Raw genomic sequence first — 13,409 nt, 5'->3', positions numbered from 1 at the left:
ACCTTGTCGTTCAAGTGGCAGTATCAAAAGCTACCAAGCATTTAAAGATGTTTGTGGAGTCCACGGAGTCATGTTTCAATGAAAGGCAGCAAAATATAGCTGTTGTTCACTGTCGTTGGGGCTGAAAACGAAGGTTAGATGCTTAATATTTCTTTGCGTGTGTAACTATGATATATAGCACACGTCGAGGGGCGAAACACTAAAGCACTTATTCGAATGCTTACGAAATCGCAGCAGTCGTAAAATCTGCTTTCACACTGTGTAAGTATCTCCACACCTCTTTAGTTTTACTCAACTCCGTTGGTTCGTCTCCCGCAGCAAGTGTGAAGGCGCGCTGACACTGATGAGTCCTTTCGGAAGCGTGACAGGCATCCCGCTTTAGCGGCCATAAAGAGGCGCACTTAGAAAACACATGCGTGACGGCCAAGACGTTCGGGTTATTGCGTTTCTCTCGGAGTCGCTCCCAAAGCGCAGCTGAACACGGCTACAGAAAAATAAGACATCGAGGCGGCAGGTGCGACGCTGCTACTGAACTGAACGCATCATGGTCGGCCAAGCGATGACATTGTGCTTTCTTCTGCTCGTTGCAGGTAAGTGCGCTGGCTGCGTTGCGTTAACGCTACCTTCTTGGAGAAGTTCAAAAAGAAGATTTTAGCCGCCGACGTTCTGACCCAACTACAAGCACATTAGAACCCCACAAAAAGTGTTCACCCTGAGGCAACGTCTGCTATCCTTGCTACTGTGTGGGCAGAGAACTCGTGTTTTCAACGTCGATCGCGAAGCACTGAAGAGTCTTGACAGAAATTGTTGCATGCAAAGTTTTAAAACAGGTTGGAGTGCTAGTGATTCACAGCGTGAAATAGGCATACGTGGACTCCAGAAGCAGCTGCCTGTCTTTTAGTGAACAATTAGCGCCAGCCTAGACTACAAAGCTCGGCTCGTATTGAGAAGACACTCTTACGCATAATATATTCGCAACTTACGAGCCAGTGGTGATGTCATGAAAGGGTAGAGGCCCGTGGACTGTGCGATGTCAGCAGCCGTTAGAGAACGCATGAAGGTCGAAATTTCCGGAGTCCTCCACTATGGAGTCTCCAAATTATATCGTGGTTCTGGGTTTTCATATGCAAGATGTTATTAATAATGGGAACGCCATATCTTTTTGCTTTACTCAGGCACATTTGACCATTGGTGTGTCAGCAATAGTGAGGAAGTAAAATACGGGCTGAGAAACAGTGTTAAATAAATGATACGCCACTTTGCACGTTTTTTCTTCTAATTCAAGAAAGGATTTTGTGTGTGTGTGTCATGTTCTAGAATTAACTCAATACAACCTCATCGCTCTTGTAGTTGCATGACGCCTGTCGTTGTATTTCTGGCTCTGAGAACACTTCGGGATTTTCGCTAAGTATGCATGTATTGAAGCTCAGAAATCGCCAAGGTATTACCATTCGAACACGGTCAAAGTTGATCATTCATGATGAAACCTCAGGTACAGGTTTCACGTGTGTAAAGGTTGGGTGTACAAGACACAGCAGGCTCTTCACCTGCTGCAGCAAAGAATAAAAGAGCTTATACCTCATAATCATTACTACCACTAGTAATGACCGTTACTGCCACCACATAAATGGTATACCGCCCATGTGTGTTTTTCATGACCTATGGAAGTTATGAATGGCCGTGTCTAAACGGAGTCATCAGAGCACTGCCACACGACCTGTCAAGTTTTCTTTCACGTCGTGTACAGGAGCCAATATGATGTATGATGTTGGTGAATTCGTCTCGCCGCTGTTGTTCGAGGGAATAAAAATATTAGAAACTCAGGAGCCCTTCTGTCGCAAAATCTCTCTATGAGGTTGAGATAGTGTCCGCGTGACTCTGCGTGAAGCTCTACAACTCTGTCGTCTCATCGCATTTTGAAGCGTATCTTGCCTTTTTTTTTCCTTTTTCCATACGGCAAGTAAGACTATTATCCACATGCTATGCAGAATGACATTTCAGTTGTTACAGATTTGATTTATATGTGGGGTTGAACGTCCCAAATCCACCATATGATTACGAGAGACGCCGTAGTGGAGGGCTCCGGAAATATCGTCCACCTGGGGTTCTTTAACGTGCACCCGAATCTGAGCGCACGAGCCTAACACATTTCCGCCTCCATCGAAAATGCAGCCGCCGCAGCCGAGATTCAAACCCGCGACATGCGGGTCAGCAGCCGAGTACCTTAGCCACTATACCGCCGCAGCGGGGCAGTTGTTACAGACAACAACGATGGCCGCCAGTCCAGGCAACAAGTAGATGTCGCAACTTAAATTGTCAAGTAACCTTGAAAATAGATAACATTACTGTATCAGAAGCGCCTTCTCACTGACAAGCCCTCGACCGAGGGATCATCATGGATGCAATAGGACTATACAAACGACCTCGTTACCGGCGTGCCTTGTAGGGCCATAAAACTTCACGCTCTCGAGCCCCGTTCTATAGTATCGCATATTTTTTATCATATCCATCTTTAATGCAAACAAAAAGAAATGAAAATTGCGAGTGAACGCAATCTTTACTTGAAATCGACAAGTACTGGTGACTGGGTGAGTTCGTGCATGATAAAATGATATTGCTTTAGCGCAGCTCAGTTTGAGCGTGAAGGAAAGAAACTGTGCAGTCAAGAAGGGGAAAAAACAGACGACAGTGTGAACGCTCACACTGCCGTCTGTTTTTCTTCTTTCTGACTGCATAGTATCTTTCCTTAACGCTCAAACTGAGCTGCGCAAAAGCAATATCACTTTAGTTGACAGGAAGTTTGGCACGCACTCTGCATATTCTCGCTACAGGTCATTTAGTATAAGCAGCGACATTTATGTAAACTCTAAAATTTTCGACCGTTCAGACGTAATTTACTGCAGGCCGATGAACAGTTAAGTTTGTTGTATGCCCTCTCCTGTCTAGCGAGATCTTTGTTTTACATGCGGGTGAGCACTAACACCAATCTCAAGCCTACTAGCAAGGACGATTGCGACTGAAGGCATATGTTTGCACCAGTTGATTTATGCGTGACACTAAACAAAGCAGGACACGTTAGACTTTTGTGTTATACCGATTCCTAAGAAAAGGATCAACCCTGTTTTCATTGTATTTATTGCCACACGTGCTTCTGAATATGCGAAGTGAGTTAAAATACGTTATTGCGCCCATTACATAAAATAAAAAAATAAAAATATACATGGTATATACATAATGCCCCTTGCTTCTCGTAATGACTGCTTTAGGTTCAGTTACTTTCCCCGCACTATCGGAAAATGAAGAGTGTTACTGAAATCCATAATCAGGTGTTACTCGTAACGTCATTTGGAGAAATTCTAAAACTGCTTTTTTATACATAGGTTTGTGGCTACATATAGTTTTTATTTGCATTATTGCTTTAAACCGTCTCGTGATGCTGTCTACGCATTTTCTGTGTTTTGAACACGATACACTTCATTCTTCTCTCTGTTCTCTTTCGTATACCTTTTTTGTATATTTTTGCTGCTGTTTGTAATGAATCCTGCAAAGTGACCTTGGATTTTCGTAGCGAATTTGGCCCTAAAGACGATACTTTACACGCTGTAACGACCGTCATGACGGCTAGCAGTATGAATAAACGAATGAAAAAAGACCAAGCGACTCTTTAATGCACCCTTCTTTCTTTAGCGCTTCCTTGCTCCGCAAATCTTTTTACGTTTTCTGGCAGTCAGGATTTACGACGGTGTTAGCTCCAGCTGTACTGCCAAATACGCTAGGTGAACTCTGTGTTCTCCGCTCTAGAACCGTATCTGGGGACCCTTAAGCTTCACCTTTAGGAGTTGAACACGATAGCAATTTCCGATCCCTATGCGTAATTCAACTGCTTAGTGTATACGTTTTATTGAAGATGTCACTCGAGAGGCATAAGCTGGGAATTACTACAATATACGGTAATCGAAAAAATTCAAAGTGACTTCTGTAAGTGAAGCTTTCGCACATGGTTACACTTTGGGTAATAGGTAGCATACTGTAAACCACGAGTAATCAGGCGCGGGAAATTTTGCCGAACTTGCTATGCAGCCACCACGTAATCTTGTGGGAATACGTGCCATAACGTGAATGCTTTTTGTAATGTGTGGCCGCATTTAAACCATGAATTTGTTGTGATAATCGCTTGTTTTGACGCTCAAGGGGAATGTACGCTTGCACCACGCAATATAACTGCTTTTGTATTGTGAAGTTCCACACAGAACGCGTATGTTCGTCAACCATGAAACTTAATTTTCCTGCATTTACAAGCAAATGGAATTCTTTTCATGATATTGCCAACTTTTTTTAATGCTTGTTGTACGCTTGTTGCAGTGGCCTTAATTATTTCGTGAACTATGTATATAAATGAATCAAATTTGCAATAAATACAATCAGCAACCTCACAAAACTGAAGGAGATCCAAAAAAAATTACGAGAAAGAGAACATGCTCGCGCTTTTGTAATTCTACGTGTGACGCAGTGCACACAACTACAATTACTGAAAAGCTCGGTGTAATAAAGTAACAGTTGAAAAAAAATCACAATAAAAAGTTCCATACGGAGCAGGCCAGCTCGTGGTACACGTAGGGAAGCTGACGGAGTGCCGCTGAAGATCTTGACAGCTTAGTAGACGACGAGGGTGCCCGATATTGCAGCCGTCTCGATACGTTGTGCGGGAACTCTATGCTCGCCGCCTACGCGAGACTCGCGATACCGACAACCGCGCTCCTCGCTGGTTGCACGTCAACTGCCGATTCCGAAAAAGTGAAAGGATTTTCGTGGCGTACGCGTGCTCCCGTACCCTCTCGAGGTCATTTGTTTCTCCTGGGAACACATGTGTGCCCCTTTCGGTACAGGTGTAGAGAAGACGCGGTGGTGCTTTGCTGGGTCGTTAGTCGCCGAATATCGTCTTTCTAATACAAAGGCGCCCTTCCTTGGACGATGAGGCGCGTGGGTGAGAGAAAAATTTCAGTCGTTTTTGACAGTTATTACGACCAGTTAGTGTAATAATGCAAAGGAGAACTATAGGACTATCTCCCTCACTTGCTTTTAAATGCGAAGCATTTTTTAGAGAACTTCGGCGACTTTGAGTGTGTCTCTATCTATCTATCTATCTATCTATCTATCTATCTATCTATCTATCTATCTATCTATCTATCTATCTATCTATCCATCTATCTATCTATCTATCCATCTATCTATCTATCTATCTATCTATCTATCTGTCTGTCTTTCTATCTATCTTGTATCTACCTATCTATCTATCTGTTCGTCTATCTACCTATCTATCTATCTATCTATCTATCTTTCTATCCGCCTACGACTTTTAGCTCTCCCAGCCGTTTCTGAAATGCTAATGATACCCAAATGGGTATGGCATAGCATGACTGTACGACAAACTTAACCGACTAGTCATAACATGAAAGTCGTAACATGCATGTCTTGAATATCATAATTTACATTTCATGGTCATTCTGCGCTTTCTGTCTTTTCGTTCACATGACATAATGTAAAACTGGTATGGTATGACATGACTGCATGGAAACATAAGAAGCAGACACTAACCTTGAGATCATGACATACATGTCAAGTAATTCATGACTAGACGCCACGCTTATGGTGCGCTCGTGGTCGTTTCGCTAGCTTCACATGCACCCGATTTGGTATTACGGAACGTGAATGGATGACGGAGGTATACGGCTGGTGCAAACATGATGATCATGAGATACGTGTCATGTCAGAACATGACTACATGCCACGCTAGTGGTGTGCTCATGGCCGTTTCGCTATCTTCAAATAAACCAAACTTGGTATTACGTGACACGTACGGACGACGAAGGTAAATGACACGTCACAACATGATAATCATGACAAGCGTGTCATGAGAAACATGACTACATGCTACGCTCATACCGCGCTCAAGGTCGTTTCACTAGCTTGACATGTACCGAATTTGGTGTTACGTGGATGACTAAGGTATATATTTGGTGCAAACGTGATACTCATGACATGCGTGTCATATAAAACTTGACAACATACCACGCTCATGATGCGTTCGTGGTCATTTCGCTAGCTTCACATATACCAAGTTTGGTATTATATGACGTCAATGGACGATGAAGATAAATGACACGTCCAAACATGATCCTCATGACATGCAGGTAACGTAAAACATGACTACATGCTAAGCTCATAGTGTGCTCACGGCCGTTTCTCCAGACGATTCATATCTGGTATCACATGACGTGAATAGACGACGAAGGTAAATGACATGTCCAATAATAATAATCATGACAAGCATGTCACGTAAAACATGACTATATGCTACGCTCATAGTGTGCTGATGGTCGTTTCGCTACATCCACATATACCAAATCCAGTATCACGTGATGTTATTAGACAGCGAAGGTAAATGGCACGTCCACAAATCATAATCATGCATTGGAAGTCATGTACAGCATAATTTACGTCTGCCTCGTAACATTGTGCTAATTGTAAAGTTACATATTAACCTGATTCATTCGTGCTTCGCATATCCTTGATTTCCACTGTACGCAGGATCTGGCTATCTTTTACGTTGTATTTACACGGCAAATGATATATTACCGATCTGTTTCAAACTACATCCGCAAATGTCTGCCATAACACATAAATGAAAGAAGTAGAAGTTTTAGGTACTCGCTTCTCTTTGTTGGACAAAATGTTATTCAGAACTAACAGACAAAACAGACAAGGGAGGTGCAGATGACGGAGTGAGATGTAAATGTAATGAAAATGTGAAGAAAGAAAAGTGGACAACGAGATAACTTAGATGGGTCCGCTCATGCTTCCACGTTTAAATGCACATATGTACCTTATAAAAAGGACGTAGAAATAGTCGCTGTGGTAGCACAGTCGGTAAATAAGCATCACACGCGTTATTGGAAGTGCGCGGGTTCGGTACCTGCCAATTCAAAGTTATCTCTCCGTCCACTTTTCTTTCCCTAACATCACCATCTATACAAATGTCCTTGGCGCTATTATGTGGTAGTTTTCTGTAATATTGTCTCGGGTCGTGACGCGGATGAATGGAGCACACTGGAAGTTCAGATTATACTTGTAATTTGGTGAACTTGAGGCCTCGTGGGAAGGTCAGATTACAGCAAGACATTGATAGCGGTGAGCAGAGCGTCAACAGTCTATCAAAAACATAATTGGTGATCTCTGTAGGCATCTATGCAAATGCCGTCGAAAATTTTAGCGGTATTGCTGGCGGCCACATATATTCCAGAATATTCTGTAATTTTTGCGAAGTGGGCGTTATCTTATTCAAAAGATCTACTACAGTCCCGACGCTTCTCGAACAATGCAGGCACGTTTTACGCTCAGAATCACGTACAGCGTAACGGGTTGATAAGAAAACTTGAGAAAGAAACGTTGATATGTGGGGTTTAACTTCCCAAACTTTTCATATGATTATGAGAGACGCCGTAATGGAGGGCTCTTGAAATTTCGACCACCTGGGGTTTTTTAACGTGCACCAAAATCTGAGCACATGGGCCTACAACATTTTCGCTTCCATCGGAAATGCAGGCGCCGCAACCGGGATTCGATCCCGCGACCTGCAGGTCAACAGCCGAGTACCTTAGGCACTGGACCACTGCGGTGGGGCAGGGAGGAACGTGGCAATATTATACAGTCACATGAAAGGTGGATCGTGCGAATGAGAATAAAATGTGCTTAAAATAGGTCAAGCAAATGGGGTGGGCATTCTCAGTTTACCAGTGACCCATTTGATCCTATATTTTTTTTACATAAAGTGCCTTCAGGACCCAAGCCACCAGCACGAGAAGTGATTACACGAGAAAAAGAATTTGTGAAACATAAAATACACATACAAAAATATACTGATTATAAAATGTTACCTAAGACATTCTTGAACTACTAGTGGCTTTACGCAAAAGTTACAAGAAGTAATGAAGGTGATTCGAGCCCCCTGGTGTGCATGGAAAGCAATACTAAAAAAAAACAGCAGCTTTGCCGGAGGTGTCTATACATACTTTCTATACTTGAGCTAAGATGCATGAAACAATATAACGCGTGGCAATATAACCTTGTTGCCCATCTCAGGATGATGAAATATGCCGTGAGAGATGCTCAAATGAAATAACTGACGATGACATGCAAGTGATCATATGGTAACGCTTGATTTCTTCAAAGATGCTCATGCTGTCTTGTATAACCAGGAAAAGTGAATTCAGTTATGTATATCGAGCTACTTCTAGGGAATTAATTTTGTTTTCTTGGTCTGGATCCTAGAAAAACGCATCATATGCCAGCTTTGAGAAAATCAATGTTTTGTACATGACTAAGCTTAATAATAAGTTGCTTTTGCGAAATTATGACGAACGATTGAGAACATTCAGCTTGCCATTTCCAATGCGTATGAATTGCGATATTCTCCAAGAGCAGTTTTACGTAACATGAATGTCGAAATAGTTGTGTGACAAGCTAGCCCAATAGGAAGTTATATTTTCAGACAAGTACTGCGGATTAGTACATACAGGACATACATGATCGTCCAAACGTGCGCATTCCTTGGCACTTCGTTATGTTAAGTTATATGACCTGTGTGGTACACCATCCATCAATTGCACAAAGAGGTAAAGTGAGTGCAGGCTATTCCAAGGTAAGCATCGTCAGCGAAGGGAGCACCCAATGGTGTTCTGTTTATGCAAATAAGAATGCGTAAAGATCCGGGTACCATCCGTTGGGCGACGCAAATTGTGATGGCAGTTTTCTGTAAACTAACGTTATTGAGCGATAAAAATAAAGAGAGAATAATAAGGAATACATCTGGCGAAGAGAGCACTTGATGGTCCAAGGTAAACAGGTGCACTTTCCAGAGAAGCAGCTAATGGAATGCCCAATAGTCGAGTGCTTCTGAGAAGCTCTAAAAACGCAATTTGTTATAAACAGGGATTAGAAATGACATCAAGTTCGGGAGCAAACAACCAGTTCAGCTTCACATAAGTATGATTCGCGAATAGCTTGTAGTGATGGCTCAAAGCAATAATTTGAAATCAGAACCATACAAAAGAATGAAAACAAAATGTTTTTTCATAGTTTAGAAGGAACGCGTCTGAGTGAAATTAAACGGTAGTTTGAAAGGTATTACCTGAATGAAAGAGAGCAATATGCTGAAAAATCAAACAGTGTCAAAACGCGTATTCTAATTCTATCAATGGTGGGTTCTATCTTCGTGCCTACAAGAGAGAGCCAAACACAGCCAATGAAAAAACAGGAAGATCAACCAGATTGAAATACATGGTATTTTACGTTTACCTGGAATATGAACCGAGGGCTAATAAAGGAACGCCTGGCCTGCGCGGAACACGAAGAAAATTGAAAGCGTGTGGTAGAGCAGTGGCGCATCTGAAGACACTTGTAAACGCTCTTAGAGCAACAACTGCAAGTACAGTTGCAAAGTGTCCAGTGCTAGTAGAACACCCCACCACAGAGTTTCCAATAGATGCACTAGAGGGAAGTCTGACACTAGTGTCTGTGGGATCTGCAACACAGGGTGCTTCAGTCAGCGTAGGAACGATGGGTAATACATGAATTTGTCTAAACTTCGTTCTTTCAGCCCCATGTAGCCTGCATTCGCTTTATCGCAAGATCAAGTTCAGCAAATGATCAGGCATTCTAGAATATCACCTCTACATTTTTAGGCTCACCACATAAAATGGGGTCTCGTACTTAACAAAGATTTTTTTTCTTTTTTCCGAAATAATCGTGGTTAAACACTACAATAAAAAGATTGACGAGCGTATTCGAAGCCATCAGAACGAAGACTGGACAAATCCGTGTACGACCCAGCATTCCTATGGGCGCTGAACGATCACCGTGCCAGTGTGCCCTGTAGTCGATAATTGTGAACTCTATGCACCCAACAGCCACCCGACGGCCACGCAGGACAAGTGGATCAACAAGTGTCCACAAGTGATCTAAACAAACAAACAAACAAACAAGAAACAAACAAACAAAAACACGTGGGACTTATAAACACGTGGACCTATATAATAAACTTGTGGGACTTATATTCGAAAGCAGGTCAGGAACAATTCAATTACTAAAAGACGTAATGATAGTATTTTGGGGAGCAATATTCCTTTATGTATGTGTGCCAACTATGCACAAAATGAATTCATCACTTAAGCCACAATTCGTGCTGATGTGATTTGCTGCTGGTTTCCTACTGCGTTGAAGAGGCTGATAACCAGCAATAAACTGTTATACATAATAGCGTTAATGAAAAGACATTGAAGAATTATGACAGACCCCTGCAATCTCCATGTGGTTTGAAAAGTGTGTATACTAAACAATATATAGAATATTTGAGATTATAGAACACGTGGAAGTGCTTGTGTGCGTGATGGTATAACAAAAATTTGTAGGTAAAGTAGCTTGCTGTTTAACATTCTAAGTGCTTTGCTGTATTATTGGTACGTATTCGCTTAAAAGAAAAACTTGCGTGAGATTGTTTCCCGGTTGTATCTCGGCAACGAAGTTGACGACAATTTTCTTGACTTTCGTGAAATAACTTATGTGGTCTTTCCGACTTTCGTGGAAACCTGTTTTCACTTATTAGGAATACTCGTTTACGTCCAGCTTGCTTTCTTTATAGATATATTAGCAAAACCGTGCAAGCACCGAATGGTTCTCAGTTTAACTACGCAGTATGTGGACTTGAATATTCCAGGCATCAGGAGTTTACGACCAATCAGATAAAGTGACCTGTTTATAATGCACGAAGGTTGGTCTCGTGGTCGGATTGCGACTGCTCGTTCGTCTCTGTTCTTGCCTTTTCGCGGAGTTCGTTGCCGCCAGGCTCACTAGCGAAAAACAAGTTTAAGTTTCAGAACAGCTTTCACAGTTGCGTATGCGGAAGCCATGCAGGCATGGTATGACAAGTGCCGCGCGCAAACCCCATGGAAGATGTCTCTTGGTTTTTACGGCGCAGGTGTTCAGCTTCGTTAATATGCCAGTCCGCGTTACTCACGTGAGAGGCTTCAGAAGTTACAAAGAGCAAAAGCAGCGCCCACAGATCTCCCGCAGCGCAGAAAGAGGAGCCCTAAATCAGCTCGCTGCGTCTCATGATCTGCTGTTCTTCCCCCTTTTTTTAACGCGAGAGCGTTATAAAGCTCATTTCCGAGAAATTCCGGCTTTGGTGTCGGTGTTGACGTTGTTGGTGGTGAGTGAAAAATTGTTATTTTGTGCGTGACCAAAAAATTGAGAATTAGGCAAATAAAACCATCATTACCATTATCAGCTTGACAACGACCGCTCCAGGGAAAAGGCCAATCCCATAATCCACCAATCAACCCGGTGTTAGGCTCTCCATCACCACGTCCTGCGAAGTTTTTAATCTCATCGCCCCACCCACTTTCTGTCTCCCCTTCGTGCGCTTGCCTTTTCTTGGAACCCCTAATAAGCAGCGGTTATCCTGCCTACGTGCTATGTGCCCGGCCCATGTCCATTTCTTCTTCTCGATTTCAACTATGATGTCTTTCATTCCGGTTTGTTTTCTGATCCTCTCTGCTCGCTTCTTGTTTGTTTCATTTCCTTTCATTTTTATTTCCTTAAAGACCCCCGAGAGGGTATTACATAAGGGGTGGGTAACGTACAATCAATATTTTTGTCACAATGATAAGTGTGAAGTCACATTTGAAATATTGTGCATGCAGCTTGATACAGAGGTGATTGTGGTGATATCGTGGAAAAGGCCATTCCTGTCTTTTGCTGCTCTGAGAAAAAAAGAAGCAGAAAATGTTTCAGTATGGGCACGTGGGCGAAAAACTTGAGGCACATGGCCGGAGCGACGAGATATGTAAGCTGCAGGGATAATGTAAGGAGTGCGGTTAAGTGGAGAGTGAAAAACTTGTGAAATAATAAGAGGGTTGCGATGCGTCGGCGACATGATAAAGGGGATAAGTTACACGCGGCTTTGAGGGATGAAACACTGATGTCGTATGAGTACGAAGCATGAATAAATCTAGCCGCACAATTTTGAATGGATTCAAGGGAATTCGCAAGACCAATTTCAGGCGGGTTCCGAATGGGAGATGCATAGTCTAACTTAGATCTAACTAATGATGTATAAGCAAGCAGTTTTACATGACATGGAGCGCTGCGTAAGTGATGCTTTAAGAAGCCCAGGGTTCTGTTAGATGTTGATGCGATTTTATTAATGCGAGTGTTCCATGACAAATTGTAGGATAGAGTGACTCCAATGTATTTGTAAGTGGTTACTGATTCGACAGGGACGTTAGCTATGTTATAGGAAAAGCGAAGAGGGTTTAGACGGCGAGTGAATGAAATTAGTTTGCATTTATAGGGTTTATGGTCACTAACCAGTCATCACACCACTGTAGGATATGGTTGAGGTGTTCTTGTAAAAACAATTGATCAGAAGGGTCAGTGACGGTACGATAATTGACACAGTCGTCAGCAAACATGCGGCAGTTTGAAGAGACGTGCATCGGAAGGTCAATATTGTAAATTAGAAATAAAAGAGGACCAAGGACAGAGCCCTGCGGTACACCCGATGCTACCGGAAGAGGGACAGACAAGCTATCATTTGGAAACGCTGATTGCATGTGGCTAGTGAGGAATTCTTTTATTCAGTTAGGTACATATGGGTGCAAATTTAACGAAGACAGTTTTATTATTAAGCGTTTAGGGTACTTTATCAAAAGCTTTCGCAAAAGCAAAGCATATAAATTCGGTTACACCTATCATTTTCTTTTCCGTCACTCGCCGCGTGGCCCTCAATTTGAGCTGAACCATATTTGTAAGCCTCCAGGTTTCTTCTCCATAGGTAAATACTCGCAAGATGCAGCCATTATATACCTTCTTTTTGAGGGTTAGTGGCAAATACCATTCATGATTTTCTGAACGTGATCTTGCTGCTGAACGTGATCCACCCCATCTTTTATCTTGTGGTTATTTCACTCTCGTGGTGCGGCTCTGCGGTTACTACTTCTCCTAAGTAGACCTAATCCTTTACAACTTCCAGTGCCTCTTCACCTATCGCAACGTGCTGTTTTGTGTCGAGACTATTGCACAATATTTTAGTTTTGTGCATATTACTTTTACACCTACTTTTATGCTTTCCGTGTCTCACTCAGTAATCATGAGTCATAATTTGCCCCCTGAGTTACTCATCAAAGTAATGTCATCAGAATATTGCAAGTTACTAAGACTCTCTCCATTAACTCTTATTTCTAACTGTTCCCAGTCCGGAGCCCTGAAAACCTCCTGTAAACACGTGGTGGATAGCATTGGAGAGATCTTGTCTCACTGCCTTACACTCATGTTTATTGGTAATCCGTTACTTT

The 13,409-nt window shown here is 42.4% G+C and overlaps 1 protein-coding gene across 1 annotated transcript in view; it reads left to right on the top strand.

Moving 5' to 3' along the window:
* The first annotated feature begins 426 nt into the window (after positions 1-426).
* The window catches only part of LOC119178662 (longicornsin), a 43,085-nt gene continuing 30,102 nt past the window's right edge, over positions 427-13,409 (top strand). Inside the window, exon 1 of the mRNA XM_037429890.2 lies at positions 427-590. Within this exon, the coding sequence (XP_037285787.1) occupies positions 545-590 (46 nt within the window). The 5' untranslated portion in view covers positions 427-544. The remainder of the gene's footprint in view (positions 591-13,409) is intronic.

This window comes from Rhipicephalus microplus, chromosome 1 (assembly GCF_043290135.1).
Source record: "Rhipicephalus microplus isolate Deutch F79 chromosome 1, USDA_Rmic, whole genome shotgun sequence".
Lineage (NCBI taxonomy): Eukaryota > Metazoa > Arthropoda > Arachnida > Ixodida > Ixodidae > Rhipicephalus > Rhipicephalus microplus.
This window is presented reverse-complemented; position numbering and strand designations above follow the sequence as displayed.